The 18,467-nt window shown below is 36.7% G+C and overlaps 1 protein-coding gene across 6 annotated transcripts in view; it reads left to right on the top strand.

The window, feature by feature from the left end:
- The window catches only part of PFKFB1 (6-phosphofructo-2-kinase/fructose-2,6-biphosphatase 1), a 65,490-nt gene that overhangs the window by 17,804 nt on the left and 29,219 nt on the right, over window positions 1-18,467 (top strand). For 5 of the 6 annotated variants that reach the window (XM_016943641.4, XM_016943645.4, XM_016943640.3 and 2 more), the window contains exon 2: window positions 17,435-17,560. In XM_016943641.4, the coding sequence (XP_016799130.1) occupies window positions 17,435-17,560 (126 nt within the window). Of the gene's footprint in view, window positions 1-15,307; window positions 15,909-17,434; window positions 17,561-18,467 lie in introns of those variants that run through there. The other variant, XM_016943643.4, reaches the window with a different exon arrangement.

Genomic DNA, 18,467 nt, shown 5'->3' with positions numbered 1-18,467 from the left:
AATTCCAATTATAGCTTTTGCAATTCTGATTCTTTGGTTTGTTTCTGTGGATTCTTATTCATACAGGTTTTTCTCGTGTGTGTGTGTGTGTGTGTGTGTGTGTGTGTGTGTGTGTGTTGGCTTTTTTTTTTCCTACACGGGTAATGTACATCCCAGCCCCAAACCCACATAAATGCAGGACTGGGCTAGGAAATCTCAGGAACTATTCACTCTTTTGTTTCCCTCCACGATTGAGCCAAGGTTGAGACAGTCTCAGTTAGGTGCTTCTTCTTCACCCACTGATTACGTCACCTTTGTCTGGTCCACACTTTAGTCAGGCTCTCAGATCCAACTTCCTACTTTGAGCCCAAAGAGTTTTGTTTACTATCCTCTATACGTGCTATCTCTTAAAGCCCAAGTTTTAAGCCAGAAATGTGTCAATCCTTTAACAATGGCCCAGAGAAGAAACATTGTTTTTTACTTTGTCACTCAATAAACACACACGTTTGTGTGTGTGTGTGTGTGTGTGTGTGTTAAATCAAAAAATATGCTTTTTATGATCCACTGTATTATTTTGTCAACTACTGTGTAATAAATTAACCTCAAAACGTAGTGGCTTAAAACAGCAAACATCTATTTTGTCTGTTTCTGTGGGTCAGAGATCAGTGCACAGCTCAGCTGGGTCCTCTGGCTCAGTATCTCTAATAAGGCTACAATCAAGGTATTGGCTGAAGCTTTGGTCATCTCAAGGTTCTACTGGGTAGGAGTGAGTGGATAGGGATCCACTTCCAATTTACTCACAAGGTTGTTGGCAAGATTCAGTTCCTCATAACATATTGGAATGAGGTCCTTAGTTTCTCACTAGCTGTTGACCAGAGATCATCCTCAACTTCTTGCCATGTGGGTCTCTCCCTAGAGAAGCTCACAACATGACAGCTGGCTTCCAACAGAGCAAGTCAATGAGAGAGCCAAAGAGGACCAACAAAATGGACGGCCAGTCTTTTTGTGATAAAATCTCAGGAGTGATATCCCATCACTTTTGCCTTATTTTATGGGTTAAAAACAAGTCACTAGATTCAGCCCACACTCAAAAGTAGGTGACTACACAATGTCATGAATAACAAGAGGTATGGATCATTAAGGGTGATATTGTACGCTGCCTATTGCACCCACTGAATTGATTTCATGTTTGTGAAACACTGCTCCAGGCTACCAGGGTAAACATGGATTTTAGTGCTTTTTTATCTCTTTAGATCAGTAATTATTTTCTCATTCCTGGCCTCTGAGGATTTCCGTTGGTTTCACATCAGCTCAGCCATGCTTTATTTGTTTTAAATCCATTATTTTTAGGTGTTTTGTATTTGGAAGGACTCTTTACAAATATAGCCTAAAATATCACCAGAAATAGAAATCTCTCTTCTATATTCTACCATATACAACTTGAGTAAGATACCGTACTACTTAAAATTACCTGAAAGTTTACAGAAGAGCTTGAGGAAAATGTGACCAGCTGTCATAAGATCCTTTTCTAAAAACATGATTAGGTGATAGGATAAATAAGAGTTTTATCCACCTGAAGTGTCTAGATAGGAAGGGAAAGCATTCAGGAAGTGAATGGCTACTACCTAAGTCTGTCCTGGGAGTAAGCTTTTTTATTTTTTAGCTTTTTATTTTTAAATAATTTTAGATTTACAGAACAATTGTAGAATTGCTGTATATCTTTCATTCAGCTTCCACCAATGTTATCACTTTACATAAGCATGGTATATTTGTCAAAACTAATAAATTAACATGGGTAAGTTACTATTAACTAAACTACATAATTTATTCAAACTTCTTCAGTTTTTTCACTAATGTCCTTTTTATGTTCCAGGATCCAATCCAGCATACCACGTTGGGATTAATTGTCTTATTTCCTTAGAATCATCCAATCTGTGACAGCTTTTCAGTCTTTCCTTGTTTTTCATAACTTTGACAATTTTGGTCAAGTGTTTTGTGAAATGACCCTCAATTTGAGATTTTCTGATATTTTCTCATGTTTAGACTGGAGCTGTGGGTTTTAAGGAGAATACCATAGAGGTGAGGTATCATTCTCATCACATCACATCAGAGGGAAGATGATATCAACATGACTTATTGCTGATGATATTAACCTTGAACTGTTAGATTAGTTGTGGTCTGCCAGGTTACTATTTGTCTTTCCCATACTGTATTCTTTGGAAGTGAATCATTATGTCCAGCCCACACTCAAGGGGAAGGAAATTAAATGCCACCCCCTAGAGGGAGAAGTATCAACTAATTTGTGGAAATTTATTAAAAACACTGTAATAATTTGGGTAAAATTATTTGAGCCTATGCAACTCTTCAGATTCTCCTTAAAGTTTCACTCACTAATTTTAGCATGAATCAGTGGATTGTGCCTGTGGCAATTATTACAGTAGTGTTCTAATGATGATTTTCTGCTTCCCTTATTTATTCTACATTTATTATTTGGAATCCCTCTATAAAGATTTTTCCTTTCTCCCCTACTTATTTATTCAACAATGTATATATATAAGTGTGTACTCATAAATATTTAATTATTTGGGTTATAATACTCAACTTATTTATTTTGTTGGTCACCTTGTCCCAGCTTTGCCCATTAGGAACTCTTTCATGTTGGCTTCTGCGTTCTGTTCTATTTTTAGTAGACTTTATATTTTACAGTAGTTTTAGGTTTGCAGCAAAATTGAGCAGAAGATACCAAGATTTCCCATATTCTCCCTTCCTCCCCTCCACATGCATAGCCTCTCCCATTATCAATAGCCACTGCCACAGGGGTATTTGTTACAAATGATGAACCTACATTGACACATTGCTATCACCCAGAGTCCATAGTTTACTTTAGGGTTCACTCTTGGAGTTGCACATTCTATAGGCTTGAGCAAATTTATAATGACATGTATGCAGTATTAAAGTAGTTTCCCTGCCCTAAGAATCCTCTTTGCTCCACTTATTCATCCTTGTCTTTTCCCCTCCTGTGTCCCTTTGATATACTTCTATTCTCCTTATTTTTCTAGCACTTCGTTACTTTTTTACAAGATAACACCAGCCTCTTCTCCAAGAAACCATGGTTCCTGTAATTGAAAATTGGTATTTGGAAACCAAGATCTGGATGCTTTTGTTACTTTTAGGGTATCATTAATTCTAGCCCGCTCAGCAGACAGAGCTAAGAAATATTTGTGTGCATGCTAACCCGTCTGTATTTTGATGTCTATTTATCTATACGTTAAAATAAACATGAGTTAATACCATTTCTGACCCTAAATTGCACTATAAGGCATCATTCTAGACCTTCTCCCTTGTTTACTATGAGCTTCTTTCTTAGACTGTGAAATACCTGACTCTCATTATCTACAAGTTATTTATTTATTTATTTATTTGTTTGTTTGTTTATTTATTTATTCCACCCTACTACACTGGTAGTTTCAGAATTGTTAACTCATACCCCTGGGAGAAACAATTTTATCAATTAGAGTACAGTGTCTACACACAATTACTTTCTGTCATTAGTCTTAAAATATTCAGCAAAACACTATTTTCGTGGTTATTTATTTCAGGTTTTCTTTCTCCACCCCATTTAGTGAGATTATGATATATATACTTGTAATATAGTTAGAACCATTTGTTGCAAACTGCATTCAATATTGAGTTGCTCAGACATTTTGGTTGATTTATAAAAACTTGAATGCAATAAAATTCAGTTTTGTGAGTTTTGACAAATGTATAAAGTCAGATATCCTCTTCCATAGTACCGTATAGAACAATTCCATCACCCTAAAAATTCTCCTGTACAGCCCATTATAGTCAACCCTTCAGACCTCCCCCAACCCCTGGCAACTACTGAGCAGTTCTCTGTTCCTATAATTTTGCCTTGTCCAGGATGTCATATAAATGGAATTATATCACATGTCAGCTTTTGGACATGGCTTCTTTCTCTTAGCATAATGCATTTAAGATTCATCCTAGCTGTATGAATATCAACAGTTATCTTAATTGCCGTATGGTATTCTAGTTTATGATTGTACCACAATTTGTTTATCGATTCACCAACTGAAGAGCATCTTGGTTGTTTCCAGTTTTTAGTGATTTTTAGTAAGGCTCCATAAATATTCTCATATACATTTTTGTGTAAACTTAATTTTTCAATTCCCTTCCAAAGGTATCTATGAGTGAAAATGCTAGGTCATATGTCAAATGTATGTTAAATTTTAAAAGTAACTGCCAAACTGTTTTCCAAAATGCCTGAACCATTTTTCATTTCCACTAGCAATGAGTGAGAGTTCCTTTTGTAATACATCCTTGCCAGCATTTCATATTGTCATGTAAATTTATATGTGTATTTAATTCTAGCCATTTTAATAGCTGTATTTTGAAGTGTTTCTCATTACACATTTAATTTTCATTTTCCCAATGATTGATATTATCTTTTAATACACTTGTTTGCCATCTGTACATTTGGGTTGGTGAAATGTTTGTTCAGATGCTTTGTTAATTTTTAAAATTAAATTTTATCTTTTATTGTTCAGTTTTAAGTGTTATTTATATATTTTGGATATACCAGATATATAATGTACAAGTATATTCTTTCATTCTGTGGCATTTTTCATTCCTTTGTGTCTTTCACAGATAAAAAAATGTTAATATGTAAATATTTAACAATTTTTATTTTAAAATTTTTCGTAAATAAAAATGTTTAAATTTTTATAGTTCAATTTATCTATTTTTTTCTTGTATGGATAATGCTTTTTGTGATGTAACTAAAAACTAATTGGCATATCCAATATTTTACATTCTCTCCCAAGTCTTTTTTTTAGAAGTTTTATAGTTTTACATTTTATATTTAGACCTATGATCCACTTTGAATTATTTTTTGGGTAAGGTTTAAGTATTCAAGTTCATTTTTTGCAGTGGACTTCCAATCGTTCTAGCACCATTTGTTGAAAAGACTCTATTTTCTCTATTGAATTGACTTTGTACCTTTGTCCAAAATTAGTTGACTTTGTCCAAAATTTGAGTGGGTCTATTTCTGGGCTCTTTATTCTATTTCATTGATCTAGATTGCTATCCTTTTTCCAATACCACACTGTCCTGAGTATTGTGGCTTTATAATAAGTCTCAAAATCATGTAGTAAAGTTCATTCCACCAACATTGTTTTATTTATTTATTTATTTTCAATAGTTTTTAGGGTGCAGATGGTTTTTGGTTACATGGGTAAGTTGTTTAGTGATGGTTTCTGAGATTTTGGTGCATCCGTCACCTGAGCAGTGTACACTGGCCCCAATATGTAGTCTTTTATCACTCACCCTCCTTCCATCCTTCCCCCCAAGTCCCCAGAGTCCATTATATCATTCTTACCCCTTTGCATCTTCATAACTTAGCTCCCACTTATAAGTGAGAACATAACAATATTTGGTTTTTCATTCCTAAGCGACTTCACTTAGAAAAATGGCCGCCATCTCCATCCAAGCTGCTGCAAAGGCCATTATTTCATTCTGTTTTATGGCTGAGTAGTATTCCATGGTGTATACATACCATGGTACATGATATAAAGAAAATGGATACATTTTCTTTATCCACTCGTTGGATGATGAGCATTTAAGTTGATTCCATAGTTTTGCAATTGTGAAGTGTGCTGCTATAAACATGCGTGTGCACATGTCTTTTTCATATAATCACTTCCTTTCCTCTGGGTAGATACCTAGTAGTGGGATTGCTGGATCAAATGGTAGTTCTACTTTTAGTTCTTTAAGGAATCTCCATACTGTTTTCCACAGTAGTTGTACTAGTTTACATTCCTACCAGCACTATAAAAGTGTTTCCTTTTCACCACATCCATGCCAAGATGTATTTTTTTTTATTTTTAAATTATGGCCATTCTTGCAGGAGTAAGGTGGTATCTCATTGTGGTTTTAATTTGCATTTCCCTGAAAGTTAGTGATGTTGAGCATTTTTTAATGTGTTTGTTCGCTGTTTATATATCTTCTTTTGAGAATTCTATATTCATGTCCTTTGCCCACTTTTTGGTGGGATTATTTGTTTTTTCTTGCTGAGTTGTTTTGAGTTTCTTGTATATTCTGGATGTTAGTCCTTTATCAAATGCATAGTTTGCGAATATTTTCTCCCACTCTGTTGGTTGTCTGTTTACTCTGCTGATTATTTCTTCTACTGCACAGAAGCATTTTAGTTTAATTATGTCCCATTTATTTATTTTTGTTTTTGTTGCATTTGCTTTTGGGCTCTTAGTCATGAATTCTTTGCCTAAGCCAATGTCTAGAAGAGTTTTCCCAATGTTATCTTGTAAAATTTTTATGATTTCAGGTCTGAGGTATAGGTCTTTGATCCATCTTGAGTTGATTTTTGTATAAAGTGAGAGAGGAGGGTCCAGTTTTATTCTTCTATATGTGGCTTGCCAATTATCCCAGCATCATTAATTGAATAGGGTATCATTTCCCTACTTTATGTTATTGCATGCTTTGTTAAAGATCAGTTAGCTGTAAGTATTTGGCTTTATTTCTGGGTTCCGAATTTTGTTCCATTGCTCTACGTGCCTGTTTTTATACCAGTACCATGCTGTTTTGGTAACTATAGCCTTGCAGTATAATTTGAAGTTTCAGCAACATTGTTTTTATTTTGCAAATTGTTTTAGCCATTCTAGTTTCCTAGCCCTTCCATATGAGTTTCAGGATCAGCTTGTCTATATCTAAAATATCCTGATAGGGTTTTTATTGTTATTGTGTTAAGTATATAGGTCACTTTGGGGAGAATAGACATCTTTACCATATTGAGTATTCCAGTCCACGAACACAGTATATCTATTTATGTAGCTCTTTGATTTTTTTAACAACATTTTGTAATTTCCAGCATACAGATCTTTTATACATGTTTTATTGGTGTTATACCTAACGATTTTGTCTTATTAGAACTATTGTAAATTTTTTTTAAATTTTGATTTTGAATTGTTTACAGAACTCTCCACCCCAAATCAACAGAATATACATTTTTTTCAGCACCACATCACACCTATTCCAAAATTGACCACATACTTGGAAGTAAAGCTCTCCTCAGCAAATGTAAAAGAACAGAAATTATAACAAACTGTCTCTCAGACCACAGTGCAATCAAACTAGAACTCAGGATTAAGAAACTCACTCAAAACCGCTCACCTACATGGAAACTGAACAACCTGCTCCTGAATGACTACTGGGTACATAACGAAATGAAGGCAGAAATAAAGATGTTCTCTGAAACCAACGAGAACAAGACACAACATACCAGAATCTCTGGGACACATTCAAAGCATTGTGTAGACGGAAATTTATAGCACTAAATGCCCACAACAGAAAGCAGGAAAGATCCAAAATGGACACCCTAACATCACAATTAAAAGAACTAGAAAAGCAAGAGCAAACACATTCAAAAGCTAGCAGAAGGCAAGAAATAACTAAGATCAGAGCAGAACTGAAGAAAATAGAGACACAAAAAACCCTTCAAAAAATTAATGAATCCAGGAGCTGGTTTTTTGAAAGGATCAACAAAATTGATAGACCGCTAGCAAGACTAATAAAGAGGAAAAGGGAGAAGAAGCAAATAGACGCAATAAAAAATGATAAAGGGGATATCACCACCGATCCCACAGAAATACAAACTACCGTCAGAGAATACTATGAACACCTCTACGCAAATAAACTAGAAAATCTAGAAGAAATGGATAAATTCCTCGACACATACACCCTCCCAAGACTAAACCAGGAAGAAGTTGAATCTCTGAATAGACCAATAACAGGCTCTGAAATTGTGGCAATAATCAATAACTTACCAACCAAAAAGAGTCCAGGACCAGATGGATTCACAGCCGAATTCTACCAGAGGTACAAGGAGGAATTGGTACCATTCCTTCTGAAACTATTCCAATCAATAGAAAAAGAGGGAATCCTCCCTAACTCATTTGATGAGACGAGCATCATCCTGATACCAAAGCCGAGCAGAGACACAACCAAAAAAAGAGAATTTTAGATCAATATCCTTGATGAACATTGATGCAAAAATCCTCAATAAAATACTGGCAAACCAAATCCAGCAGCACATCAAAAAGCTTATCCACCATGCTCAAGTGGGCTTCATCCCTGGGATGCAAGGCCAGTACAATATATGGAAATCAATAAATGTAATCCAGCATATAAACAGAACCAAAGAAAAAAAACACATGATTATCTCAATAGATGCAGAAAAGGCCTTTGACAAAATTCAACAACCCTTCATGCTAAAAACTCTCAATAAATTAGGTATTGATGGGACGTATCTCAAATAATAAGAGCTATCTATGACAAACCCACAGCCAATATCATACTGAATGGGCAAAAACTGGAAGCATTCCCTTTGAAAACTGGCACAAGACAGGGATGCCCTCTCTCACCACTCCTATTCAACATATAGTGTTGGAAGTTCTGGCCAGGGCAATTAGGCAGGAGAAGGAAATAAAGGGTATTCAATTAGGAAAAGAGGAAGTCAAATTGTCCCTGTTTGCAGATGACATGATTGTATATCTAGAAAACCCCATTGTCTCAGCCCAAAATCTCCTTAAGCTGATAAGCAACTTCAGCAAAGTGTCAGGATACAAAATCAATGTACAAAAATCACAAGCATTCTTATACACCAATAACAGACAAACAGAGAGCCAAATCCTGAGTGAACTCCCATTCACAATTGCTTCAAAGAGAATAAAATACCTAGGAATCCAACTTACAAGGGATGTGAAGGACCTCTTCAAGGAGAAGTACAAACCACTGCTCAATGAAATAAAAGAGGATACAAAGAAATGGAAGAACATTCCATGCTCATGGGTAGGAAGAATCAAGATCGTGAAGATGGCCATACTGCCCAAGGTAATTTATAGATTCAATGCCATCCCCATCAAGCTACCAATGACTTTCTTCACAGAATTGGAAAAAACTACTTTAAAGTTCATATGGAACCAAAAAAGAGCCCACATCACCAAGTCAATCCTAAGCCAAAAGAACAAAGCTGGAGGCATCACGCTACCTGACTTCAAACTATACTACAAGGCTAGAGTAACCAAAACAGCATGGTACTGGTACCAAAACAGAGATATAGATCAATGGAACAGAACAGAGCCCTCAGAAATAATGCCGCATATCTACAACTATCTGATCTTTGACAAACCTGAGAAAAACAAGCAATGGGGAAAGGATTCCCTATTTAATAAATGGTGCTGGGAAAACTGGCTAGCCATATGTAGAAAGCTGAAACTGGATCCCTTCCTTACACCTTATACAAAAATTAATTCAAGATGGATGAAAGACTTAAACGTTAGACCTAAAACCATAAAAACCCTAGAAGAAAACCTAGGCATTACCATTCAGGACATAGGCATGGGCAAGGACTTCATGTCTAAAACACCAAAAGCAATGGCAACAAAAGCCAAAATTGACAAATGGGATCTAATTAAACTAAAGTGCTTCTGCACAGCAAAAGAAACTACCACCAGAGTGAACAGGCAACCTACAAAATGGGAGAAAATTTTCACAACCTACTCATCTGACAAAGGGCTAATATCCAGAATCTACAATGAACTCAAACAAATTGACAAGAAAAAAACAAACAACCCCATCAAAAAGTGGGTGAAGGACATGAACAGACACTTCTCAAAAGAAGACATTTATGCAGCCAAAAAACACGTGAAAAAATGCACACCATCACTGGCCATCAGAGAAATGCAAATCAAAACCACAATGAGATACCATCTCACACCAGTTAGAATGGCAATCATTAAAAAGTCAGGAAACAACAGGTGCTGGAGAGGATGTGGAGAAATAGGAACACTTTTACACTGTTGGTGGGACTGGAAACTAGTTCAACCATTGCGGAATTCAGTGTGGCGATTCCTCGGGGATCTAGAACTAGAAATACCATTTGACCCAGCCATCCCATTACTGGGTATATACCCAAAGGACTAGAAATCATGCTGCTATAAAGACACATGGACACGTATGTTTATTGCGGCATTATTCACAATAGCAAAGACTTGGAACCAACCCAAATGTCCAACAATGATAGACTGGATTAAGAAAATGTGGCACATATACACCATGGAATACTATGCAGCCATATAAAATGATGAGTTCATGTCCTTTGTAGGGACATGGATGAAATTGGAAATCATCATTCTCAGTAAACTATCTCAAGAACAAAAAACCAAACACCGCATATTCTCACTCATAGGTGGGAATTGAACAATGAGAACACATGGACACAGGAAGGGGAACATCACACTCTGGGGCCTGTTGTGGGGTGGGGGGAGGGGGGAGGGATAGCAATGGGAGATATACCTAATGCTAGATGACGAGTTAATGGGTGCAGCACACCAGCATGGCACATGTATACATATGTAACTAACCTGCACATTGTGCACATGTAGCCTAAAACTCAAAGTATAATAAAAAAAAGAATCAAATGGATATTTTGGACTAAAAATATACTAGCTGAAATAAAAACTTAGGAATGAAAGAGTAGACAGAAATTTCATAGGTATTACAATGACAAGAGTATATAATAGCAATTCTAAACACATAAATTCGACAACATAGATGAAACAAATTCCTCAAAAAGAACAAACTGGCAAACCTTATCCAAAATGTAACAAATAATCTAAATAATCTAAATCCTTCTATAAATATTACTGAAATTGAATTTGTAATTAAAATCTACCCAGGTCCAGACGGTTTCACTGGCAAATTTTACCATTCATTTAAAGAAGAAATAGCATCAATTCTATACAATCTCTCTATGAAACTAGAAGACAGGAAAATACATATCAACTTACTCTGTGAGGCCAGCATTACCCTGATATAAAAACCAGAAAAATAAGTGATACAAAAAAAGAAAACTCCAAGTCAATATCCCTCATGAACATAAACATAAGAATCCTAAAAAAATGCAAATGAAATTTGGCTATATATAAAATAGATAATTAATATACCACAAGAAAGCACGGTTTTTCTCAGGAATACAAGGCTGGTTCAATATATGAAAATCAGTCAAAGCAATCCATTCTAAAGATGTAAAACCCCATGGTATGGTTTGAATACATCCTCCAAAGTTCATGTGTTGGAACTTAATCTCCAATGCAACAGTATTGAGAGGTGAGACCTTTAAGAAGTGATTAGGTCATGAGGGCTCTACCTTCATGAATAGAGGCTTCTGACCTCATGAATGAATTAATGGCATTAATAATGAAATGGTTTAGTTAACTCAGAAAACAGTTCCTGATAAAAGGATAAGTTTGGCCCCCACACTCGCATGCACAGGCACGCACATAAGCACACTCTCTCTTGCCCTTTCGCCTTCCACAATGGGATGATGCAGCAAGAAGGCCCTCACCAGATGTGGCCACGTGATCTTGGACTTCCCAGCCTCCAGAACTGTAAGAAATAAATCTCTGTTCTTTATAAATTAGCCAGTCTGTGGTATTCTGTTTTAGCAGCACAAAATAGATTAAGATGCCCCAAATTATATCAGCAGATGAAAAAAAACTTTTTACAAAATACAATATCCATTCGTAATAAAACTCTTAGCAATTTGGAATAGAAGGGAGCTTCCTTAACCAGATAAAGAATATTTACAAAAAATCTACAGCTAATATCATACTTTATGTTGACAGACTAAATGCTTTCTCTCTAATATCAGGAACAAGGCAAGGATGTCCACTCTCACCACTCCCACTCAACATAGTACTGTAACTCCCAGTCAATATTATAAGGCAAGAAAGGTAATATAAGGCATGCAAATTGTAAAGGAAGAAATAAATCTGTCCCTGTTCATCCATAATATGATTGTCTGTGTAGAAAATCCCAGGAAATCTATAATTCATTTTATGTTTTATTTTTTGAGACACAGTCTTACTCTGTCACCCAGGCTGGAGTGCAGTGCCATGATCACGGCTCACTGCAACCTCTGCTTCCCAGGTTCAAGGGCTCCTTATGACTCAGCCTTCATAGTAGCTGGGATTACAGGCATGTGCCACCACACTTGGCTAATTTTTGTATTTTTAGTAGAGATGGGGTTTCACCATGTTGGCCAGGCTGGTCTCGAACTCTTGGCCTCAAGTGATCTGCCCACCTCAGTCTCCCAAAGTGCTGGGATTATAGGCATGAGCCACTGCAGCCGGCCCAAAATCTATTTTTAAAAACCCTTCTAGTACAAATAAGCAAGTTTATCAAGTTCACAGGATACAATGTCAACACATAAAAGTCAATCATAATACTATATACAATCAATAATTCACTTTTTAATTTTTTTTAGTTTTATTATTATTATACTTTAAGTTTTAGGCTACATGTGCACAATGTGCAGGTTAGTTACATATGTATACATGTGCCATGCTGGTGTGCTGCACCCACTAACTCATCATCTAGCATTAGGTATATCTCCCATTGCTATCCCTCCCCCCTCCCCCCACCCCACAACAGGCCCCAGAGTGTGATGTTCCCCTTCCTGTGTCCATGTGTTCTCATTGTTCAATTCCCACCTATGAGTGAGAATATGCGGTGTTTGGTTTTTTGTTCTTGAGATAGTTTACTGAGAATGATGATTTCCAATTTCATCCATGTCCCTACAAAGGACATGAACTCATCATTTTATATGGCTGCATAGTATTCCATGGTGTATATGTGCCACATTTTCTTAATCCAGTCTATCATTGTTGGACATTTGGGTTGGTTCCAAGTCTTTGCTATTGTGAATAATGCCGCAATAAACATACGTGTCCATGTGTCTTTATAGCAGCATGATTTCTAGTCCTTTGGGTATATACCCAGTAATGGGATGGCTGGGTCAAATGGTATTTCTAGTTCTAGATCCCCGAGGAATCGCCACACTGAATTCCGCAATGGTTGAACTAGTTTCCAGTCCCACCAACAGTGTAAAAGTGTTCCTATTTCTCCACATCCTCTCCAGCACCTGTTGTTTCCTGACTTTTTAATGATTGCCATTCTAACTGGTGTGAGATGGTATCTCATTGTGGTTTTGATTTGCATTTCTCTGATGGCCAGTGATGGTGTGCATTTTTTCACGTGTTTTTTGGCTGCATAAATGTCTTCTTTTGAGAAGTGTCTGTTCATGTCCTTCACCCACTTTTTGATGGGGTTGTTTGTTTTTTTCTTGTCAATTTGTTTGAGTTCATTGTAGATTCTGGATATTAGCCCTTTGTCAGATGAGTAGGTTGTGAAAATTTTCTCCCATTTTGTAGGTTGCCTGTTCACTCTGGTGGTAGTTTCTTTTGCTGTGCAGAAGCTCTTGAGTTTAATTAGATCCCATTTGTCAATTTTGGCTTTTGTTGCCATTGCTTTTGGTGTTTTAGACATGAAGTCCTTGCCCATGCCTATGTCCTGAATGGTAAAGCCTATTTATATCTTCTGTTTCTTCACTGAGTGCTTCTGTTTTAAATATTTGTTCCAAAATCGCTTGTTATTGTTCATTCAAGCATTTTTATTATAGCTAATTTAAGATAATTTAATGTAATCTCATCATTCATGTCTGTTGTCTTTTTCCATGTTAATTGAAATTTTTATGGTTATTTGCATGCTGATTAATTGTAGTTTGTATCCTGGACATTGTGAGTATTGTGTTGAGATTCTGTATCTTGTTTATATCCTATGGAGAAGGTCTATATTTTTGTTTTAGCCTTTTATATATTTTGGTTCCCACATCAATTCAATTTTCCAGCCTTTCTCAGTACTATATAGGTCTGTCCTGCATGTGTACCATCTAGTGGTTAGTCTGAGACTTGGGTGGAGGTGTAATTTGTAGTTGAGTTTCCAAATCTTTGGTATGCTAATGAAGATCAAAGGAGTCACAAGTCAGAGGTAAGCCCAGGGGTTCAAATCAACTTTACACTGTTGCTTTTTCAAAACTCTTCCCTTTCCTTTATCTTTTCAGTACTTTCCAGTTCCCTGGGCTCTCATTTCTGTTTTCTCTTCAAAAACTACCCACTGTCATGGTTGTAGCATTTCCAGAAACAAGTAGCAGGAGGAGAGAGTGAGGATGAGAGAGGGAGAGGGAGAGTGAGAACGAGAGGGAGAGGGAGAGGAAAAACTGGTATAAAGGTGTCTTCTTGACATCGTGGCTTCACCTAGAGGAAGGACCTTATCCCACAGTTTTGATTCCTGGAGGCTCCCATTCTGGGCCACTATTGCTTCTGAGCCACCTTTGCTTTTACTACCTCCACTGTGGAACCAAAGAAGGAGTAAATAAACACCCAATGGATTTCCCCCACTCTCCGAATTTTAGTTCTCTTTTACATTCCTTGAGCCAAAACTCCAAGACTTCTCCTGCATCTCTGTCTGCTAAACAATGCTCATTTTGGATTGCACACCATGTTGAATTCAGGCTCAGGATACTGAATGGGGGAAAAGTAATGTTGAATTTGCAATTGTTTAGTTGGTACTTCAAACTCTGGTGTCTTCTCTGATCTACCTACTTAGATTTACCTTTCAATTTTCATATAGTTGTCCATGCATTCTCTCAGAGTTTTATATTTGAGTTAGTGAGAGATAAAAGGTCTGAGAATTGGACCCAACTATATATGTTTTGTAAATGGCATGTAGTTGGATCCTACTTTTTAATCTAAACTGACCACCTCGGTCTTTAATTGGAATGTTTAGTCGATTCACATTTAAAGTGATTGTCAATATACTTAGATTACCATCTTTCTGTTTTCTTTTCATTATATTTGTTCTTGATGTTTTCTATTTACTGTATTTGGCTTTCGTTTCCTTTTTCCCTCTTTTTTTCTGCCTTTCATTATTTTATTTGGTCATTTTGTATGATCCCATTTTGTCTCATGTATTTATTTATTATTTAGATATCTTTTAAAGAAACTTTTTTAGTCATTTCCATAAAGTTTGTAATGTACATTTTTATATAATTTGGTTCACCTTTAAATAATACTATACTGCTTCATGTGTAGTACAAGACTATCCCCAATTCCTTCCTTCCATTCTTTGTTTCATTGTTGTATTCCATTATTTTTTTACAAATGCAATAAACATATAATACATTGGTACTATTATTGCTTTAAAAGATCAGTTATATTTTAGAACAATTAAGAATATGATAGTTATATTTTTCTTCATTTATTCCTTTTGCAACACTCTTCCTTTAATTATGTACACCCAATTTTCTGACCTATATCATAACCCTCTTTCTGAAGAATTTCTTTTAATATTTAGACTGTAAGACAGTCTGCTGATGTTGAGTTTCCTCAGTTTTTGTTTGTCTGAAAAAGTATTTTATCTTAATTTTTGAAGGATATTTTTGCAGAACTTGGAATTCTGGATTGGCATTTTTTTCTTACAATACTTTAAAGGTTTCATTCCACTGTCTTTTTGCTTATGTGGTTTCTGACAAGAAGTCTGGTATAATTCTTCTCTTTGTTCTTCTGTGGGTAAGATGTTCCCCACCTACCGCCTTCTTCCTGGCAATCTTCAAGATTTTATTTCTGTCTTGATTTTCTGCAATTTGAATTTGATATTGTCTGGGTGTGGTTTTTGGTTTGGTTTTGGTATTTACCCTGGTTGGTGTTCTCTGAGCTTCTTGAATCTGTGGTTTGGTGTCAGTCATTAATTTGGAAAATTTTGGCCATTATGTCTTCAAATATTTCTTCTGCCTTATTCTTTCTTCCCCTTCTTGTGTTCTAAATACATATATGTTATACTGTTTGATATTGTCCCACAGTTCTTGGATGTTTTGTTCTGGTTTCTTTTTTTGCTCTTTTTTTCTCTTTGCATTTCAGTTTGTGTGATCTCTATTGACCTATCTTCAAGTTCACTGATGCCTCAGCTGTGCGGAGTCTACTGATGAGCACATCAAAGTTAGTCTTCAGATCTGTTACTGTGTTTTTTTCTCTCCCATTTATATTTGATTCTTTCTTATACTTTTCACCTCCCTGCCGAAATTACCTATCTGATCTTGCATGATAAACTTTTCCAATAGAGCCTTTAACATACTAATCATAGCTATTTTAAGTTTCCTTTCTGATGAAGATGGAAACAGTAGACAAAGGGGACTCCAAAAGGGGGAACAGTGGGAGGGAGCAAGAGTTGAAAATCTACCTAGTGAGTACTATGTTCGCTATTTGGGTGATGGGTTCACTAGAAGCCCAAACCCCACCATTACACAATATACCCAGGTAACAAACCTGCACGTATAACCCCTGAATCTATAATGTAAAAAAAGAAAGTAAAATAATCCAAATAAATAAACAAATTCCTTGTCTGATATTTCCAACATCTGTGTCATAACTTACTCTGGTCCTAATGATTGCTTTTCTCTTCAGACATTGTTTTTATTCCTTGCTTTGATTCTGCCCTTTGTGCTACACCCTGGAGATAATATATCTCTTAAATCTCTTATAGATGTATTCCACTGTTATTTTTACTGATGCTTTTTAGCCTGGTAGTGGGGAAATGGGGACCTGGGACATTCTATGCTATGCTGATTAAGTCTCAGTCTTAGGCAGGCTTACCCTGGGTGTTGGAGGTATGACCTTCACAAGTGTTCCTGCCCCTCCTCCTATGTTCTAACCCAAGTGGGCTTAGCACATTTTCCTGCCCCTCCTGGGTTAGGATTTTTTTTTTTTTTCAATTTTCTCCCCCAGCTGTAGTGAGTTTTCACCAGTGCCCTCAGTTTCTGTTGCCCTTTCTTCTGAGGACTAAGACTTTTTTCCCTTTGGGAAGATAAGGTAGATTGCTATGGGCAGAGTTTCAGTGATGTTGGCCATTCTGCTCTGCCAGCTGCAGTGAGTTTCTCCCAGTACTTTCAAGCTGGTTTTTGTTGCCTTTTCCCTGAATAGTAAGGCTTTTGCTCCATAGAGAATATAGGGAAACTAGTCTGTGCAGAATTTCAGCAACAGCTATTATACTGTTCTCCCCGAGCAGAACTACAGGATATCTTTCTCAGGAGTCTTCTCAGTCTTTCTTGTCAGCACCTGGGGGAGTTCCTGGAGGAAAACTCTGCAAAGGGGTGCAAAATTGCCTATGTCTGCAGCCCCTACAGGCTTCACATTCTCACACTAGCCCAAAACCAGCCTTTAGCAATTCATTATAATTTTTAGCTGAATCCTCTTATAAAGTTTGTATGTTGTTCAGTGGTATCTGCACCAGGTAAGCAAATGCCTGGTCCTGTGGCTCCCTTGAAGATGGTTGTTTCTACAGGTTTGTGGTACTGCAACCTCAGTTTTCTGATGAGTCTGAGAGAAGTTCTTAATTTTCACTTTCCCGGTTTTTTCGTTATTGTAATGGTGGGAGACATGTTCTTTACAACTCTACATTTCTGGCCTAATACCAGAAGAGCCTATGAATCTGAGGATAAGCTTTTGAGGGTCTGTTTATTTTTCAGCATCCATACCCCAGTTTACCAATTCCCCCACAATGGTGATCATGGTGGGTTTACCAGCTCGAGGCAAGACCTATATCTCCACGAAGCTCACACGCTATCTCAACTGGATAGGAACACCAACTAAAGGTATGTCTCTGAAAGCCTTTGTTCAACAAACCCATAAAAGCTACTGGCTGAAAACCTTACTTAGGTAGAAGGCCAAAGTCCTCAATACCAGAAACGCCCCATCATTATTATTACCAGCATTAGGACTACTGCTACCACTATTACTACATTCTTATACATTTTATAACTTCTTGAGCACATACTTTGTGCCCAACACCACTCTAGGTGCTAAGCATAGGAAAACTAGTATTAAGATTAAATGTCTTCTCTCAAGAAGTTCCATGACCTCAAAACAATCCTGTGAGTAACATACTATTTTTATTGCCATTACTATTATTGCCATACCAATATTACTACTTTTATTAGCATTACCACTTCTTCACCATTTCATAGCTGAGGAAATTAAGGCCCAAGGAGTGAAGTGCCTTGTCTAAAGGCATATAGCCAGTTACAGAACCAAGATACGAACCCAGGTCTATTTGATTCTAAGCCTGATATTCACTGTGCCAGGTCTAATGCATGATTCTACTGATTGGAAGAGAAAAGAATCCCATGTTAGCCCTATAGTCTCCTTTTCTCCATTCTTTTTGTCTCCTTCTTTTCCTTGTTAATCTCAACATCCTGTCTCTCTGCCCCACTTCCCTCTATCTCTCCCTCTCTTCCTTCCTCTCCCCAATTTTTGTTTCTTTTTCCCATTTCTTCTTTCTGTTCATCTATGTTCTCTTTATCTAATTCACTGGTGAAGAGTTTCCTGATGGTTTACCATGTGCCCAAACTCCTGCTAGGCAGTGGGGATACAAAACTGGTTGAGACTCACACCCTGTCCTTGAGGAGTTCTGAGTCTAGCTGGGATGTATAAGAATACCTCATATCATCTAGGAATTCTAGAGCAGGAGCAGGGTGCTGTATGAAATCACAAAGGGATATG

This window comes from Pan troglodytes, chromosome X (genome assembly GCF_028858775.2).
Source record: "Pan troglodytes isolate AG18354 chromosome X, NHGRI_mPanTro3-v2.0_pri, whole genome shotgun sequence".
In the NCBI taxonomy this organism is placed as follows: domain Eukaryota; kingdom Metazoa; phylum Chordata; class Mammalia; order Primates; family Hominidae; genus Pan; species Pan troglodytes.
This window is presented reverse-complemented; position numbering and strand designations above follow the sequence as displayed.